The following is a 13,054-nucleotide window of genomic DNA, read 5'->3' as shown; positions in this document are numbered from 1 at the left end:
TACCCAAGAAAAACACCGCAGAAAGTCCGGTGTGCCCTCAAGCAAGGGTGTTGTGCCATCACAGTTGGTGCACCTCAGCAGCATCAGACGGACGGGCCTGCAGCTGGTTGGGTGAAGGTGTCTTTTGGACCAGTCTTTTCCTTCGTCGTAGCTCAGAAATGACACTACAGCACCAAACTGCATCTGTCATCGCTCCAGGAGAGTGACACGCCACGGCATCCAGACCTCAAGTTCCTGTAACAGTAACATCGAAGACTTCCTGTAAACCAGAGGACACCACGGTTAGAGAGGTTTGCTCCACAGGTGAACTCAACAGTGTCGGTGCTTCAGTCGAGTCCCGCTCTGTGCATTGTTTCCTCGATCAAAGATGGACGAAGGCTTGTGATGTCACTCGCTGGTTTCTGGGTTTTGAGGCCTCAGCGTCACCATTTTGGCTGCTAACCTGTTCACCCGCTGTTGGCAAGCTAGCCCTTGCATGGTTGTTTAACAGCAGACACAGTACCTGCTGAGTAGCACACTGAATAAACGCCTAGCATGAAATATTAGTTCTCAAATAATTTAAAAAAGGCTCAACAGCACAAACACGCTGCAGAGGCCCAGGGAGTCCTGCTAGCAGCCTGTCAGTCACAGAGGCCACGCCCCCTAGCTTTGAGGAACAGGCTGTCTGTAAAATCCGTCACCGCTGGAGCCTCGAGTGGCGCCGGAGGAACTGCAGTGTTATGTGCATTATTCTTACTCAGCCTCCAAACTGAAGCTTAAAGAAAGAAAAACTAGAAGTGCTTTGACTTGTTTGTCTTCACAAGACAAAAATGATCAAAATCAATATTGTTGTGAATGTTTTCTATAAAATCTCATAAACGAGTGTTTCCTGTTCTGCACTGACTCGTCCTGTGTCTGAACACTGAGAGTTTCTCTCTTACTTTGCAGTGAAAGTCAGTTTACTGATTATTCCTGATGTAAGTGAACGCAGCACTGATGAGTTATATGAAAACATCACCGTCCTGTAAGATCTTTCTGCCTCATTTTCACCTCTTTTCACCTCTCACCACAAAACACTTGAATCGAACCTCTTCCCATTTCTTTGATGAAAACAGACTTAAATGAACTGCGCTGAACTCCGAACACTTCGTGTCCTTCATCGTTCGTCCTTCACATGATCTCTGCACCTTCAGGAGGCCCCAGACGACCTGTCGTCGGGTTCATTTGCTCCAGCCTTAGGTTTCAGTTTCCTCGCAGCATTCTGTGGCCGCTGTGTTGAAACATTCGCTGTCTCAACGCTGAGCGAGTTGCACCACCAGGCGAAAGTTTAGAAAGAATAAAGGCGCAACTTAAGTTTGGATGAAGAAATGAGCTTCTTAGAATAACGAGCAGCACAGGTGGAGCCGGGGTTTCTGCAACTTCCTGGGTTTATTTAGTGGACAGGTTCTCTGAAACGAGACAAAGAAACCACCGAGCTGCTCAACGATGAGTAACACATCAGTGAGTCACGTTCTTCATACACCACCACACAGTCACCTGACAGCTCCAGCTGTGACCTGACCGATGTATGATGAGATGTATATAACTTTATGTGTGCAGGAATATCGGTGTGTGTACTTTAAGAGCTTTTACTCTGAAAATATTCACAGGATCAAGGTGAAATGTGACGTTTGTGTACTGAAATAAGTCAGCTGGTTCACAGGAGGTTTTTCTTGCTCATTTTCTTATGAAACATTTCTTTTTTCCAGAAAAGCAGGAAAACTGTTAACGCTTCTGTATTCTGGCAGCTCGGCTCGAGCTCCTGAAGCCCACCAGGCCTGACTCCAGGTGGGTCAGTAGCCGCATCTCGAGGATAACAGTCTCCCGTCCTGCTGGGATCACAGGGAAAGCTCGGACATTCAGGCTCAGGCGTCTGGGCACCTCAGGTGTTGTGGGCGTGTCCCAGTGGCAGCTGGCTCTAGAACGCCTCAGTGGAGGAGGTGGTGGGAGGCGGAGGTGTGGTTGGATGGAGTTGAAGTATGCCAGAGGGAATGAAGCGCTGTTATTGTTTTACCTAGAGACAGCAGTCCGGCCGTTTTATCGGATTTGCTGCTTCCAGGTGTCAATTTTAAACTAAAACCGAACAAACTTCTTCACGTTCTCGAGGAACACTCGACCCTCGTCAGACGGGAACATCTGCCTCCTCGGGCTGCTGGACAATAAAACCACAGAGAGTAAAACCAAAGTCTGGTTGTTACGCACCAACTCCAATAAGTCGGTACAAGTGTTGTAGCAGATAAGAGCTTTTTTGGGCTGTTCCTCAAAGAAACCAATGTCTCCAAGCCATACAACAATGTGGGGGAGAAAGGTTGTGCCAAAGAAAAACACCAAAGAGATAAAAACCAGAACTAAACTGAGGTTTACTCTAAGAGGAAAACAAAGAAAAGAAAGTGCTACTCCTCAACTCACAAAATAAACTCAAACATTACATGCATGAGATGTGCAGGGTCCCCCCCCCCCACAAACCTTACACAACAAATGAAAAGATCCAGGGCAGCTCAGCACATGTGCCACCTCTAGCAGCAGAGAGCCACCTCTAGCCACAGGTGAGTTCCTTTTATAAGGGCGTCCTCACTCTGGAGCTGGAGATTCCCAAACTGTCACCAGCCTGCAGTCTGTGTATGTAGGAAATGGCAAGCAAAAGGAGGGGGGGTCGCAGACAGCTTCAGACACTTAACACTGCTTTTAGTTTCCTGAAATTCGTTTTGACTCACATGCTGCCGTCTGCCTAAATCCAGAGAAACACTGATATTCACGGTGAAGTTCAGCTGTGCAGGAAAAGCTGGAGAAATGAATGGGAGGAGTTCGGCCGGCGCTCCCATGAAAGGTGACTGCATGTTGGATTTCATGACCTATTTGCCCCCAGTGACAGATGCCCCCCTCCCTGAGCCTGGTTCTGCTGGTGCTTTCTTCCTGTTAAAAGGTGAGTTTTTCTTTCCCACTGTCGCCCATTTGGGGTCATATGATTGTTGGTGTTTCTCTGGAAATATTAAGAAATAAAACTGTTGCACAGCACTGTGTTTGCAGTAACTCAGCAGAGATATGAGAAAAATGTAATAAATAAAACGTTATAGAAACAGGACATTAAGAACATCAAACATGAAAGAGAGAAAAGAGAAAAACGTGATAACTGATCCACGTGACTCGGATTCATTTTAAATCACCAATAATTAATCATTTCTGTGTGTGTGTGTGTGTGTGTGCGCGCGCGCGTGCGTGCGCGCGCGTGTGCGTGTGTGTGTGGGTGGTTTCATACCCTGGAGGTTGGTTAAACTGTTAAAAGTGACTTTTTGACCTGTAATCCGTCACGAGCAGGTCAAACGTGAGTGATGTGGAGTCCTTTTGGTCCAGAAACAGCTCCGGTCACAAACTGTTTTATGTGTTTTTGATGAGAGCTCAGACGGAGAGAGCAGCAGGAACATCACAGCTCCACAAACACGCTGTCAGTGATTGAAGCGTGGGTACAATTACGCAGAACCATAGAGAACTTCAGAACTTTATATGTGCCTCCGTCATATTTCTACATCACCACCGTGTGTTAATACAAGTAATACAGTTAAAGATGTTCCACGTAAAACACGCAGAAACATCGGAAACTCTCTGGCACGACCCCAGCATTTTTACGCGCGATCAGCTGTAGATCCCTCGTGAACAGCGGGAGGTCGCCGTGTTGCGACACGAAGTGGGTGTAAACGATTCCCAAAATGAGCACCTCACGCGCTCTCCCTGCCTCTCATTCATTAAGGAAGCTCAGAGCTGTGAGGCTGAGCGCGCGGAGCCGGACGCAAAGGTGAGTCTGAGTTCGCTTCACTGTCCGTGGCTTTTTACGCAGAGAGGATGAGGAGTTTGCACGAGTGTCTGCATCAGTGCGAGCGGCTGATTGGTGACTTCACCGCCCATCCTGTCTCACCCTGAGACCCCCTGCGTCCTGGTAAAGGACCCCGAGCCGCTGTTTTGTTTTTTTGTCACTAGCCCGGTCTCTCTGACGGGTTTGCGCTGCTCAGTTAGAACTAGTCAGACTTGTTTCATGTTGCCTTCGGGCGCAGCCGGAATCTGATCATTGCTGTTATTCTTCATATCGACCTCTCCGCTGGGTCACCGCACAGTCTCAGGAACCTGTCGGCGCGATGATGCAGGCAGTTTAACTTGTTTCAAAATAAAAGTGCAAAGGAATCAGAAATTTTTACGTCACTAATGAGGTGTCACCTGAAAAATATGGGGCGTGGTTTCAGAATTGACAGGTGTGGAGAGCAGTGAAGCTTGCAGGTTTACCTGGGAGCTGTTTTTTTTGTTTGTTTGTTTGTTTGTTTGTTTGTTTGTTTGTTTTACTTTGTAATGTGATCTCAGAGGCTACTCCACCCAAAAACCCTAATCCACAGGAGGTCACGGGTGTCACAACCTGATCCCTGCTCTAGTGTAACTCAGTGCTCTGCACGGGTTTTTAAATTTACTCAATTACTGGATGCTGTAAGAGAAAGAGGCAGGAAGCAAATAAAGAACCACAAAACCATCAGCCAGTCACAGGACAGCAACTCTGAGCATTCAGACACGTAGACTCGGCCTGCTGAAGTTCACCCCGCGCATCAGAGTGTGGAAGGAAGTGATTTTGAACGTGATGTGGTTGTTGGCTCTGAGTCTGTGGGGTTCACAGAGAATCGTAGGTCAAAGGTCAGTACAACAGGATGTGCAGAAGACACGTCTGCAGCACCTGTGTGACGCTCTCATGTCAACACGGCCAAAAGACTTCCTCACCTTGCTGAATTGAAGGAGCGAATTCAAACAATTCTGGAAACAGGCGTCCATCAAGACCAGACAAGCTCTATAAAGAGCAGATTATAAAACACTAACATAATAAAAACAGATAAAAATACCCCAATAAACTAAAACAATGTTACTGAATGAAGGAAAATCTGCTGTGGCTTTAAAGTCATCACTAAAACTGTCAACGTCCTGCATTTAAAACTGTTTCGTTATCATTTAGTAACTATTAGAGTGAAATAAAAGCTTCCTGCGACATGTGAAAGCTGACTGCAAGTGTTGCATCATCAATATTCCCCGTTTTTCAAAAAAAGGTAAAATCCTGCTGTCATCAGACGCCGTCATGCATTTGTCTCTTCATTGTCCAGTTTCACTTCAGAAAACTGTTTTATTTTGGTCACAGTGTCACGCTGTTGGATTTCGGGAGTCCTTTTGCTGACTCTGAGGACTTGAAGTGGAAGCAGCTTTTCAGGTTCCTTTAAACTCGCCGCTCGTAACTCCAGTTACGGCTCCCAGCTGTTCTCAGGTGTGCTCTGTTGACACTTCAGGTAGTAACACAGGACACATGACGTTTACTCCGGGCCTATGTTTGCATTTGGACCTGTTGTTATTCATGTCCACGTCAAGTCGACTGGAGGATGTGAAGAAAACGCTTGTTCCTCTTTCGTGTGCTCCTCGCTGCACCTTCCTTTCTGTGTGCTTTGAATTCTGCATCTAACAGCATTTAAAGCCTCGAGATGTTTGCTCAAAGGCACGTTTAATCATTGCTTTACGGCGCTCACTTTGTTTCCCTGCGTGAAAACCCGAGTTTACGCCGAGGACGCATCAGCACAGCAGGTCAACAGTAATTCTTACTTTTATAAATATATTTTAGCTCTACTAAAGATGCTTTGCAGCTTTTTCTGTTAAAGCTTTTTCATTTCAGTGGGTAAAATCTGACACTGTCAGGTCCACGTGGTGATGGGTCGTGACCTCAGCCTTATCCTAACCCTGACTATAACACTCACTGGATGTTATGAGGTCTCTGAGCACTGTAACACCCTTATGAGTCAGTGTGATTACTTTGTCTGCTGATTTCCAACACTTGGGAGAAAATGTTTTAAAAGGATAAGATGTATGTTTTCTAACAGCAAAGTGTTCGGTTTATTAATAATGACCTCTGAGGGTTATCACAGTGAGCAAAATTTTACTTTTGTGACTTTTACTGTAAAATTGTAAGTGGTTGCAGGCAGCTGCTGTGAAATCGATTGCTGATACCTTTGAGGGAACAACACATTTTCCCCTGGTGACAGGATCACTGAGGCTCATGCTTGGTGAAAGAGATAAAGGTGTTACATTAAAAATCATGAGCTAACCTCCGAGCGCAGTAAACCTGGAAAAAGTGCGATGCAAACAGAAACAGTTCGCTGTTAAATGAAAAGCTGTGTCTAACTGCTGAAACGAAAACGCTTCAACAGGTGCAACTTTTTGCATCACAGCTGGAGTTGTCCATCCAAATTGTGGAGCGACTCTATGGTTACGCCGTAACCTTGGTTCTCTGAATAAAAGACTATCTCTCTACTCGGGAAGAGAGAGTCTCGATATGATAGAGAACACAGCAAGCTGACAGCAACCGAAGCAACTGCAACAAGATTTTTACTGCAGCGCCACTTCTGAGGCCAATTCTGCCTAGCAACAGCTAGCAAACCACAGCAGAATACACACTGTCCAAATTAGCACGAGGTTGCGGTCTGGTTCTAAACTGAAACAGCTTTTTTGGGCATATTTACATAATTAACTTCAGTGTTCGTGTTCATTGCTGTGTATCACATCTGTTAAATAAAATAAACATAATCTGCCTGTGACATGACACCCGTGGAGCTGCTAATGAAGAGTTAGCATGCTAGCTTTAATCTTTACAGATCATTCAGGCAACATGTTTCAGCAATGGAGTTTATTTTAATGATGATTTGATTCATCTGCAAGCTTCTTCATGCAGCTGAAGTATCAAAATTTCAACTTGCTCCTTAGTAAGTAGAAATTTACACATATTTTAGGTGCTGCATGGCAACAAGCGTCCACTTGATTAGTTGATCGTGAGTGTGGTAAAAATAGTTTTCCCCCCCAGTGTTTTAATTTCTCTAAATAAATCCGTACTTTTCCGTTTTGTATGAACCACAGAATAAGACCGGTCGGGTTTCACAAACAATCATTGTGGTTATGGCACAGCTCAAATAAATGCAGACCACTGACGCTATAAACTCGCGGGCACGTGAGATGCTGTGACGTTGACTCTGGGAAAATTAGTCTGCAAATCAAAAATCATTGATTGATTTTTTTAAAACCTGTCAGGGCAACAACGGGGTGACGTCTCAGAAGACGCCATATTATCTTAATTTTAATTCTTTAATTTTATCTGAGTCTTATTGTCCTCTTTTTCTGATCATTTAACCCTGTCAGCTTAATTCATCGTCTTTTAACCTGTTTTCATCCAGATGAGCAACAAACAAGCAAAAGGCGAGTCCAACGTTCAGATAACCAAGAAAGCCAAAATGAGCGGCGACACCGCCGCCCTGCACCTGGACGGCATCCCTCCGGACGTGCTCAGTAAGGTACGTGTCACCTTGTTGGTATGTATGATATTTTTGTGGTAGAGACAGTATTCGATAGATAACTAGCAAAAAGCCAACCCACATTGCCAGGCCTGCAGCACATGTTCGTCTCATTTATGTTTAAAACACAGAAGTCTGTTTAAATTTATCATGTTGTTGTTTTTTATGTTCTTTATATCACTTTATAAAGTCACACGCCATAAACACCAAACACATAAATCATGAATACATATTTTATCGTTTCTCTTTGCAAGCTAGATATTTATTTTATACAGCAAAATAATAATTACAGGCACTTTTAGCTTTGCTGTCTCATGAATATTTATTTAAACATGTGACCACACATCCCACTGCACAACAATGTACATGTAGCACACATGTCAGCATTCATTTAGAGATTAGTTACTAAGAATCTGAGTGTTGAATAGAGCTTGATCATCCTGGTCTGGTCAATTATTTAGTACATTTGATTGCGATTTAGTCACACGTCTAAGACGAGTTTGGGATGATGCACATGCACATATACACTACGATCAACATATTAGGGTCCAGTGAACACAGGATACATGTCTTATTTCTGCATGTCGGCATGCTAATTAATGAGAACACAGCATTAAAAAGTCCCTGTGCAGATACAATATCAATTAAATGTGTTTTATTGGTTATTAACAGTAATTATAAAATACCTTTTAAAGTAAATATCACTTTAAAGGTTCCTGCATGTTTGCTCAGTCTGACACAGTCTAACATTATGGTTTTAGCCTCTTATTGCACTGATCAGAAGGGAAAATCCAGAAGCTTTAATCACATGATGATGATGTCTTTATCTTTGCAGATAACTTGTCAGAAACAAAGAATTTAACACTTTAAATGTGCTGAGCAAAGCTACCAAAGTTTATTGAGAATTCATCAGAAACTTCAGGCTAGCTTAAGTCACGGGGATTCTTCTGTCGGTGAGAAATGATCCAGATGTTGTCTTACACATTGCCACAGCTGCTAGCATTGATCAGTGAGGTTCAGCATCAGGCTTCAGGGCTGGAAAATGAAGCCAGCACTCTCAGGACCACTCAAAGACTCGTACAGCCTGGTACCAAGTATCTTGCACATTGAAGAAAGGAGAGTCCATAAAGTATGTGTGTATAAATATCTGTGTTTGTTTACAGCAGTGGAAAAAATGAAAATGGGCATAAAATCACGTGAAAAACCAACATTCTCCCTGAGTGACCAACAGCAATCTAATAATCTTCACACAAAAGCACCAAACACTCGTTACACAGACGTAAACAGAGCAGGTAATATTTAAAGCACGCAAAGAACAGGAAGTAGCTGCGAGCTGCTGCGAACTGTTAGTGAGTGAATTCCTGACAGAGGTCAGGAAAAAACAGGAACAAAGGATCATATTTTTCATTTGTCAGATTCATGGTCAGTCATTGGTTTACTAACTTAAATCATGACTTTATGTATTTCATCATTTTTAAAGTGACAAAAATATGACTCCAACGTTAAACATGAACTAAGAGCGAAGTCATGAACACATCCACCCTCAGGTTGTTAACTCACAACGATGTCTCCAAGTCGAGGATTTCATCTTCCAAGAATGCGTTCCTTGTTGTTTACTTTGTTCTGCATAAATCAGCTTTGTTTTTGCAGATGTGTTTTATCAGTAATCATCAGAACGACCACGGCTCCACCTCTGGAGCTGAATAAAGGAGTGCTGCAGTTCCTCCAGCGTCCATGTGAGGCTCCAGCAGTCAGTCTCAACCTTTTGTCAGAGATAAACACGTCTACATGTAGCTGCTCGCCTTCACCGCTTACGATGTTTGGGGCATTTTTAGTCGATTCTCTGACTAACATTTCTGTTTCAGACCATTCTGAAGTCTGTGCTTCAGTTTCAGTGAGTAAAATTCACACATTTATGAGTCTGTTACTTGGACTCCAACGTTTCATCCACACATTTGGCTTCAAAAGGCCTCCGTGGCAGCAAGCAGGTCTCACTGCCGTGTCTCACTGAAGCTTCAAAGTATGCAGAACTGTCCAGAACATGTATGCGCTCTACATACATACACAGCACAAAGGCTGTTACACAGACACGTAGGCTCTATGTGAGGGAATAGAAAGGCAGCGAGAAAATCAGCAAAGCAAAAACGTATAACTGACTCTGTACAGTAGCACGGAGCAGCTGTACCCGAGCCACACGATGGATCAAACACACGAATCGCTGAGTGAAAATGTGTTTGACTCAGTCATCGTGCTGTTGGCTTGGCGTCTCCGCTTCCTCTGAGCGCTGAATTTCCTCAACTGCCACAAGAGTGGCAGCCGAACCCAGATCGCCCTGAGCCATTTTACGACAGGAAACACCTTCCTGACTCGCTGTGCAGCCACAGTGCCAGCGACTGGTTTCATCTTCTTCTTCTTCACTTCCTCTGGATCAGCTGTGAGCAGCCAGTGTTGATACTACAGAAGAAATATTAAGCTAGGAGGTGTCCGGTTACTTTTGAACCACAGTGGTTTGGATGATGTGCTTTAACAGGATAATATCTCCCCCACACTTCCCCTTAAATTCACCTGCTCAAACCGGCACCTTTATTCTCCATTATCTTATTTCAAGTTTATTTTAAATTGAATGAAGCACATAAAACTTTCGTTTCACTTCCAAATGTTGAACGTCCTCCCGGCTAAACGTGTACCTGTCCGTCTTGATGGAGGAATGAAGTCAGCCTCGCCTGCTGGGAGGGAGGAACCCAGAAACGAGCGCGTGGAGGCACGAGGAGGAGCGAGGACAGTGGAGGAGAGAAAACTCGCTCCTGGAAAAGTACTGCAGCTGAGGACTCAGTCAGAGACAAAGAGGAGGCAGACACGTTTGTATCCCTGCCTCACGGCAGCATCTGATCCTGGGACAAAGTTTAACTCCAACCACAGCTGCTGTTTAGGTTGATATCAGGTTCATTTCTGACTGCGAATCAATAATTTAACCACTGATAACAGTTTGATACAGCAGAGTTGCTGAGCTCTAAATGTAAAGTTAAACTTCCACACAGATTACTTTAAAAGCTTCTTAAAGTAAGGACGGAGCTGCAGCGGCAGGGCTGTTCAAACTCGTTTACCGTAAAGAACATGTGTGACGGTGGGAGGAAAAAAGCCAACCTGCCAAAGAAGTCCTACAACATGAGACCTGGAAGCACACACACATTTCACAACACTGGCTGCCAGGGCGTGTTCGCAGCAGCTTACAGGCCTTCGTCAGGCTTTGTGATGGTGACACGAACCTGAATGCAAAACAAACATGTGTTTACGTGAAATCAGAGGCAGGAAGAGGCTGGGCTGACACAGCGAGTAATGATCCTCTGGAGATGGCAGCAACAATTCAGCCTTGCTGTTTTCCCGGCTTCCTTCAGAGCTGGAAAATCACTGCACAGCTCTTCAGACCGTGTCCACGTTACTGTGCAGGTACCTGAGCGCAGGTGTGAAAGGTCAGAGGTGAAAAGCAGCTTCGGATTCAGGGCAGAATTATGTGCTTGGACAGGTTTGTCAGAACCGTAACAAAACATCGTGTAAATAAAGTTTATTACAACTTCTTTCCTTTACAGCTCCAACTTCCTCCATCTCACCCTGTTCTTTACTACACCCACGAGTCTTCCCGGAGGTCTTCCTCTTCTCTCCATCTTATCTTTAAGACTTCGTGGCACCACATCACCCCATCAGGGCGCTCCTTTAGGCTTCCCATAATGCACTGAGTGTTTGTTTTAGACACCAGTCTGCATTTAATTATTAGTTGTTAATAATCTCTGGCTCTCTTCTTTTCAGTCATGTCTTCTTCGCCTCCCTGAGCCTGGTTCTGCTGGAGGTTTCTTCCTGTTAAAAGGGAGTTTTTCCTTCCCACTGTCACCAGAGCGCTCGCTCAGTGGGGTTTCTCTCACCCTTACAATACAAAGCGCCCCGAGGTGACTGTTGTTGTGATTTGGCGCTATATAAATACAACTGAATTGAACTGAGTAACGATTCTGAGAAATTCCCTCAGATTTTCAGAGTCACATTTTTTCTGTGGTCTCACAGTTTCCTTCATTTCCGTCTTTTCTGACTGTGAACTTCAACTTCTTCCTTCGATGTCCGTTATGGTCCCGAAATACTATTTCCAATATTCTCGGATACTTTTAACTCTTCATCTGGTGAATACTCTGATTTTTCTTCTGGCACAGATACTTTAGAGGATCAATTTCAGCTTTACTGGCTGACTGATTTCATCCTGGAACAAACCGGTGTTTTTAGTCTTAGTTTAGTCGCGTTTGGTTTGTTTTGCTTATTGTTGTCAGGGATCAGTCGCCAGCATCATGGACATGGACCAGTAAACCAAAGGTTGCTGAAACCTTTGGTCTTGGTGACAGTCTTTGGCGATCATCTTGGGAGTCATCAGAGCCTCGCCCTTAAAAATCATCATAAAAAGAAACAAACTCCCTGGATGTCATAGAAATCGATGCAATCGTGCTGCTTGTCACAGTTTCGTGGAAATAAGGAGGTTTGGCTCCGATTTCTTATTCATGAAGTTGCAGCTGAAAAACTGGAAGTTGTCACTTTAAAAATGATGAAATACATAAAGTCATGATTTAAGTTAGTAAACCAATGACTGACCATGAATCTGACAAATGAAAAATATGATCCTTTGTTCCTGTTTTTTCCTGACCTCTGTCAGGAATTCACTCACTAACAGTTCGCAGCAGCTCGCAGCTACTTCCTGTTCTTTGCGTGCTTTAAATATTACCTGCTCTGTTTACGTCTGTGTAACGAGTGTTTGGTGCTTTTGTGTGAAGATTATTAGATTGCTGTTGGTCACTCAGGGAGAATGTTGGTTTTTCACGTGATTTTATGCCCATTTTCATTTTTTCCACTGCTGTAAACAAACACAGATATTTATACACACATACTTTATGGACTCTCCTTTCTTCAATGTGCAAGATACTTGGTACCAGGCTGTACGAGTCTTTGAGTGGTCCTGAGAGTGCTGGCTTCATTTTCCAGCCCTGGAGCCTGATGCTGAACCTCACTGATCAATGCTAGCAGCTGTGGCAATGTGTAAGACAACATCTGGATCATTTCTCACCGACAGAAGAATCCCCGTGACTTAAGCTAGCCTGAAGTTTCTGATGAATTCTCAATAAACTTTGGTAGCTTTGCTCAGCACATTTAAAGTGTTAAATTCTTTGTTTCTGATAAGTTATCTGCAAAGATAAAGACATCATCATCATGTGATTAAAGCTTCTGGATTTTCCCTTCTGATCAGTGCAATAAGAGGCTAAAACCATAATGTTAGACTGTGTCAGACTGAGCAAACATGCAGGAACCTTTAAAGTGATATTTACTTTAAAAGGTATTTTATAATTACTGTTAATAACCAATAAAACACATTTAATTGTGTGGATGCCTTAATAGGCATCCACACTATTGAGATCCTGTTTCTCTTTATTCTTTATTATTCCTGTCGCTTCCGTACGTTTTTTGAGTTCGAACTACTCCCTCAGTTTTCAGCCGATTTTCTCCGTTCAAACTCTAAACTGTTCTGCTCTTTCTGCTCTTTCCGGCTATATCTTTTGGTGTTTATTACTATTATACTTTTTAAAATATTACACTTTTTTCCTTTAATTTGTCCCATTGAAATGAATGGGAAACTTCCACAATTCTGCTAAAACTTTCTC

The 13,054-nt window shown here is 43.7% G+C and overlaps 1 protein-coding gene across 2 annotated transcripts in view; it reads left to right on the top strand.

Annotated features, from left to right (window-relative positions):
- Positions 1–3,754: 3,754 nt before the first annotated feature.
- LOC102213522 (hexokinase-2-like) overlaps positions 3,755–13,054 on the top strand; it is a 24,861-nt gene continuing 15,561 nt past the window's right edge. Inside the window, exons 1-2 of one of the 2 annotated variants that reach the window (XM_005725463.1) lie at positions 3,755–3,808; positions 7,251–7,367. In XM_005725463.1, coding sequence (XP_005725520.1) covers positions 7,251–7,367 — 117 coding nt within the window. In that variant the 5' untranslated portion in view covers positions 3,755–3,808. Of the gene's footprint in view, positions 3,809–5,489; positions 5,614–7,250; positions 7,368–13,054 lie in introns of those variants that run through there. The other variant, XM_005725464.1, reaches the window with a different exon arrangement.

Source organism: Pundamilia nyererei, unplaced genomic scaffold (genome assembly GCF_000239375.1).
Source record: "Pundamilia nyererei isolate P.nyererei 1_Seehausen unplaced genomic scaffold, PunNye1.0 scaffold00015, whole genome shotgun sequence".
Classification (NCBI taxonomy): domain Eukaryota; kingdom Metazoa; phylum Chordata; class Actinopteri; order Cichliformes; family Cichlidae; genus Pundamilia; species Pundamilia nyererei.
The sequence above is the reverse complement of the archived record's forward strand: the minus strand, read 5'-3'. Positions and strand labels throughout refer to the sequence as shown.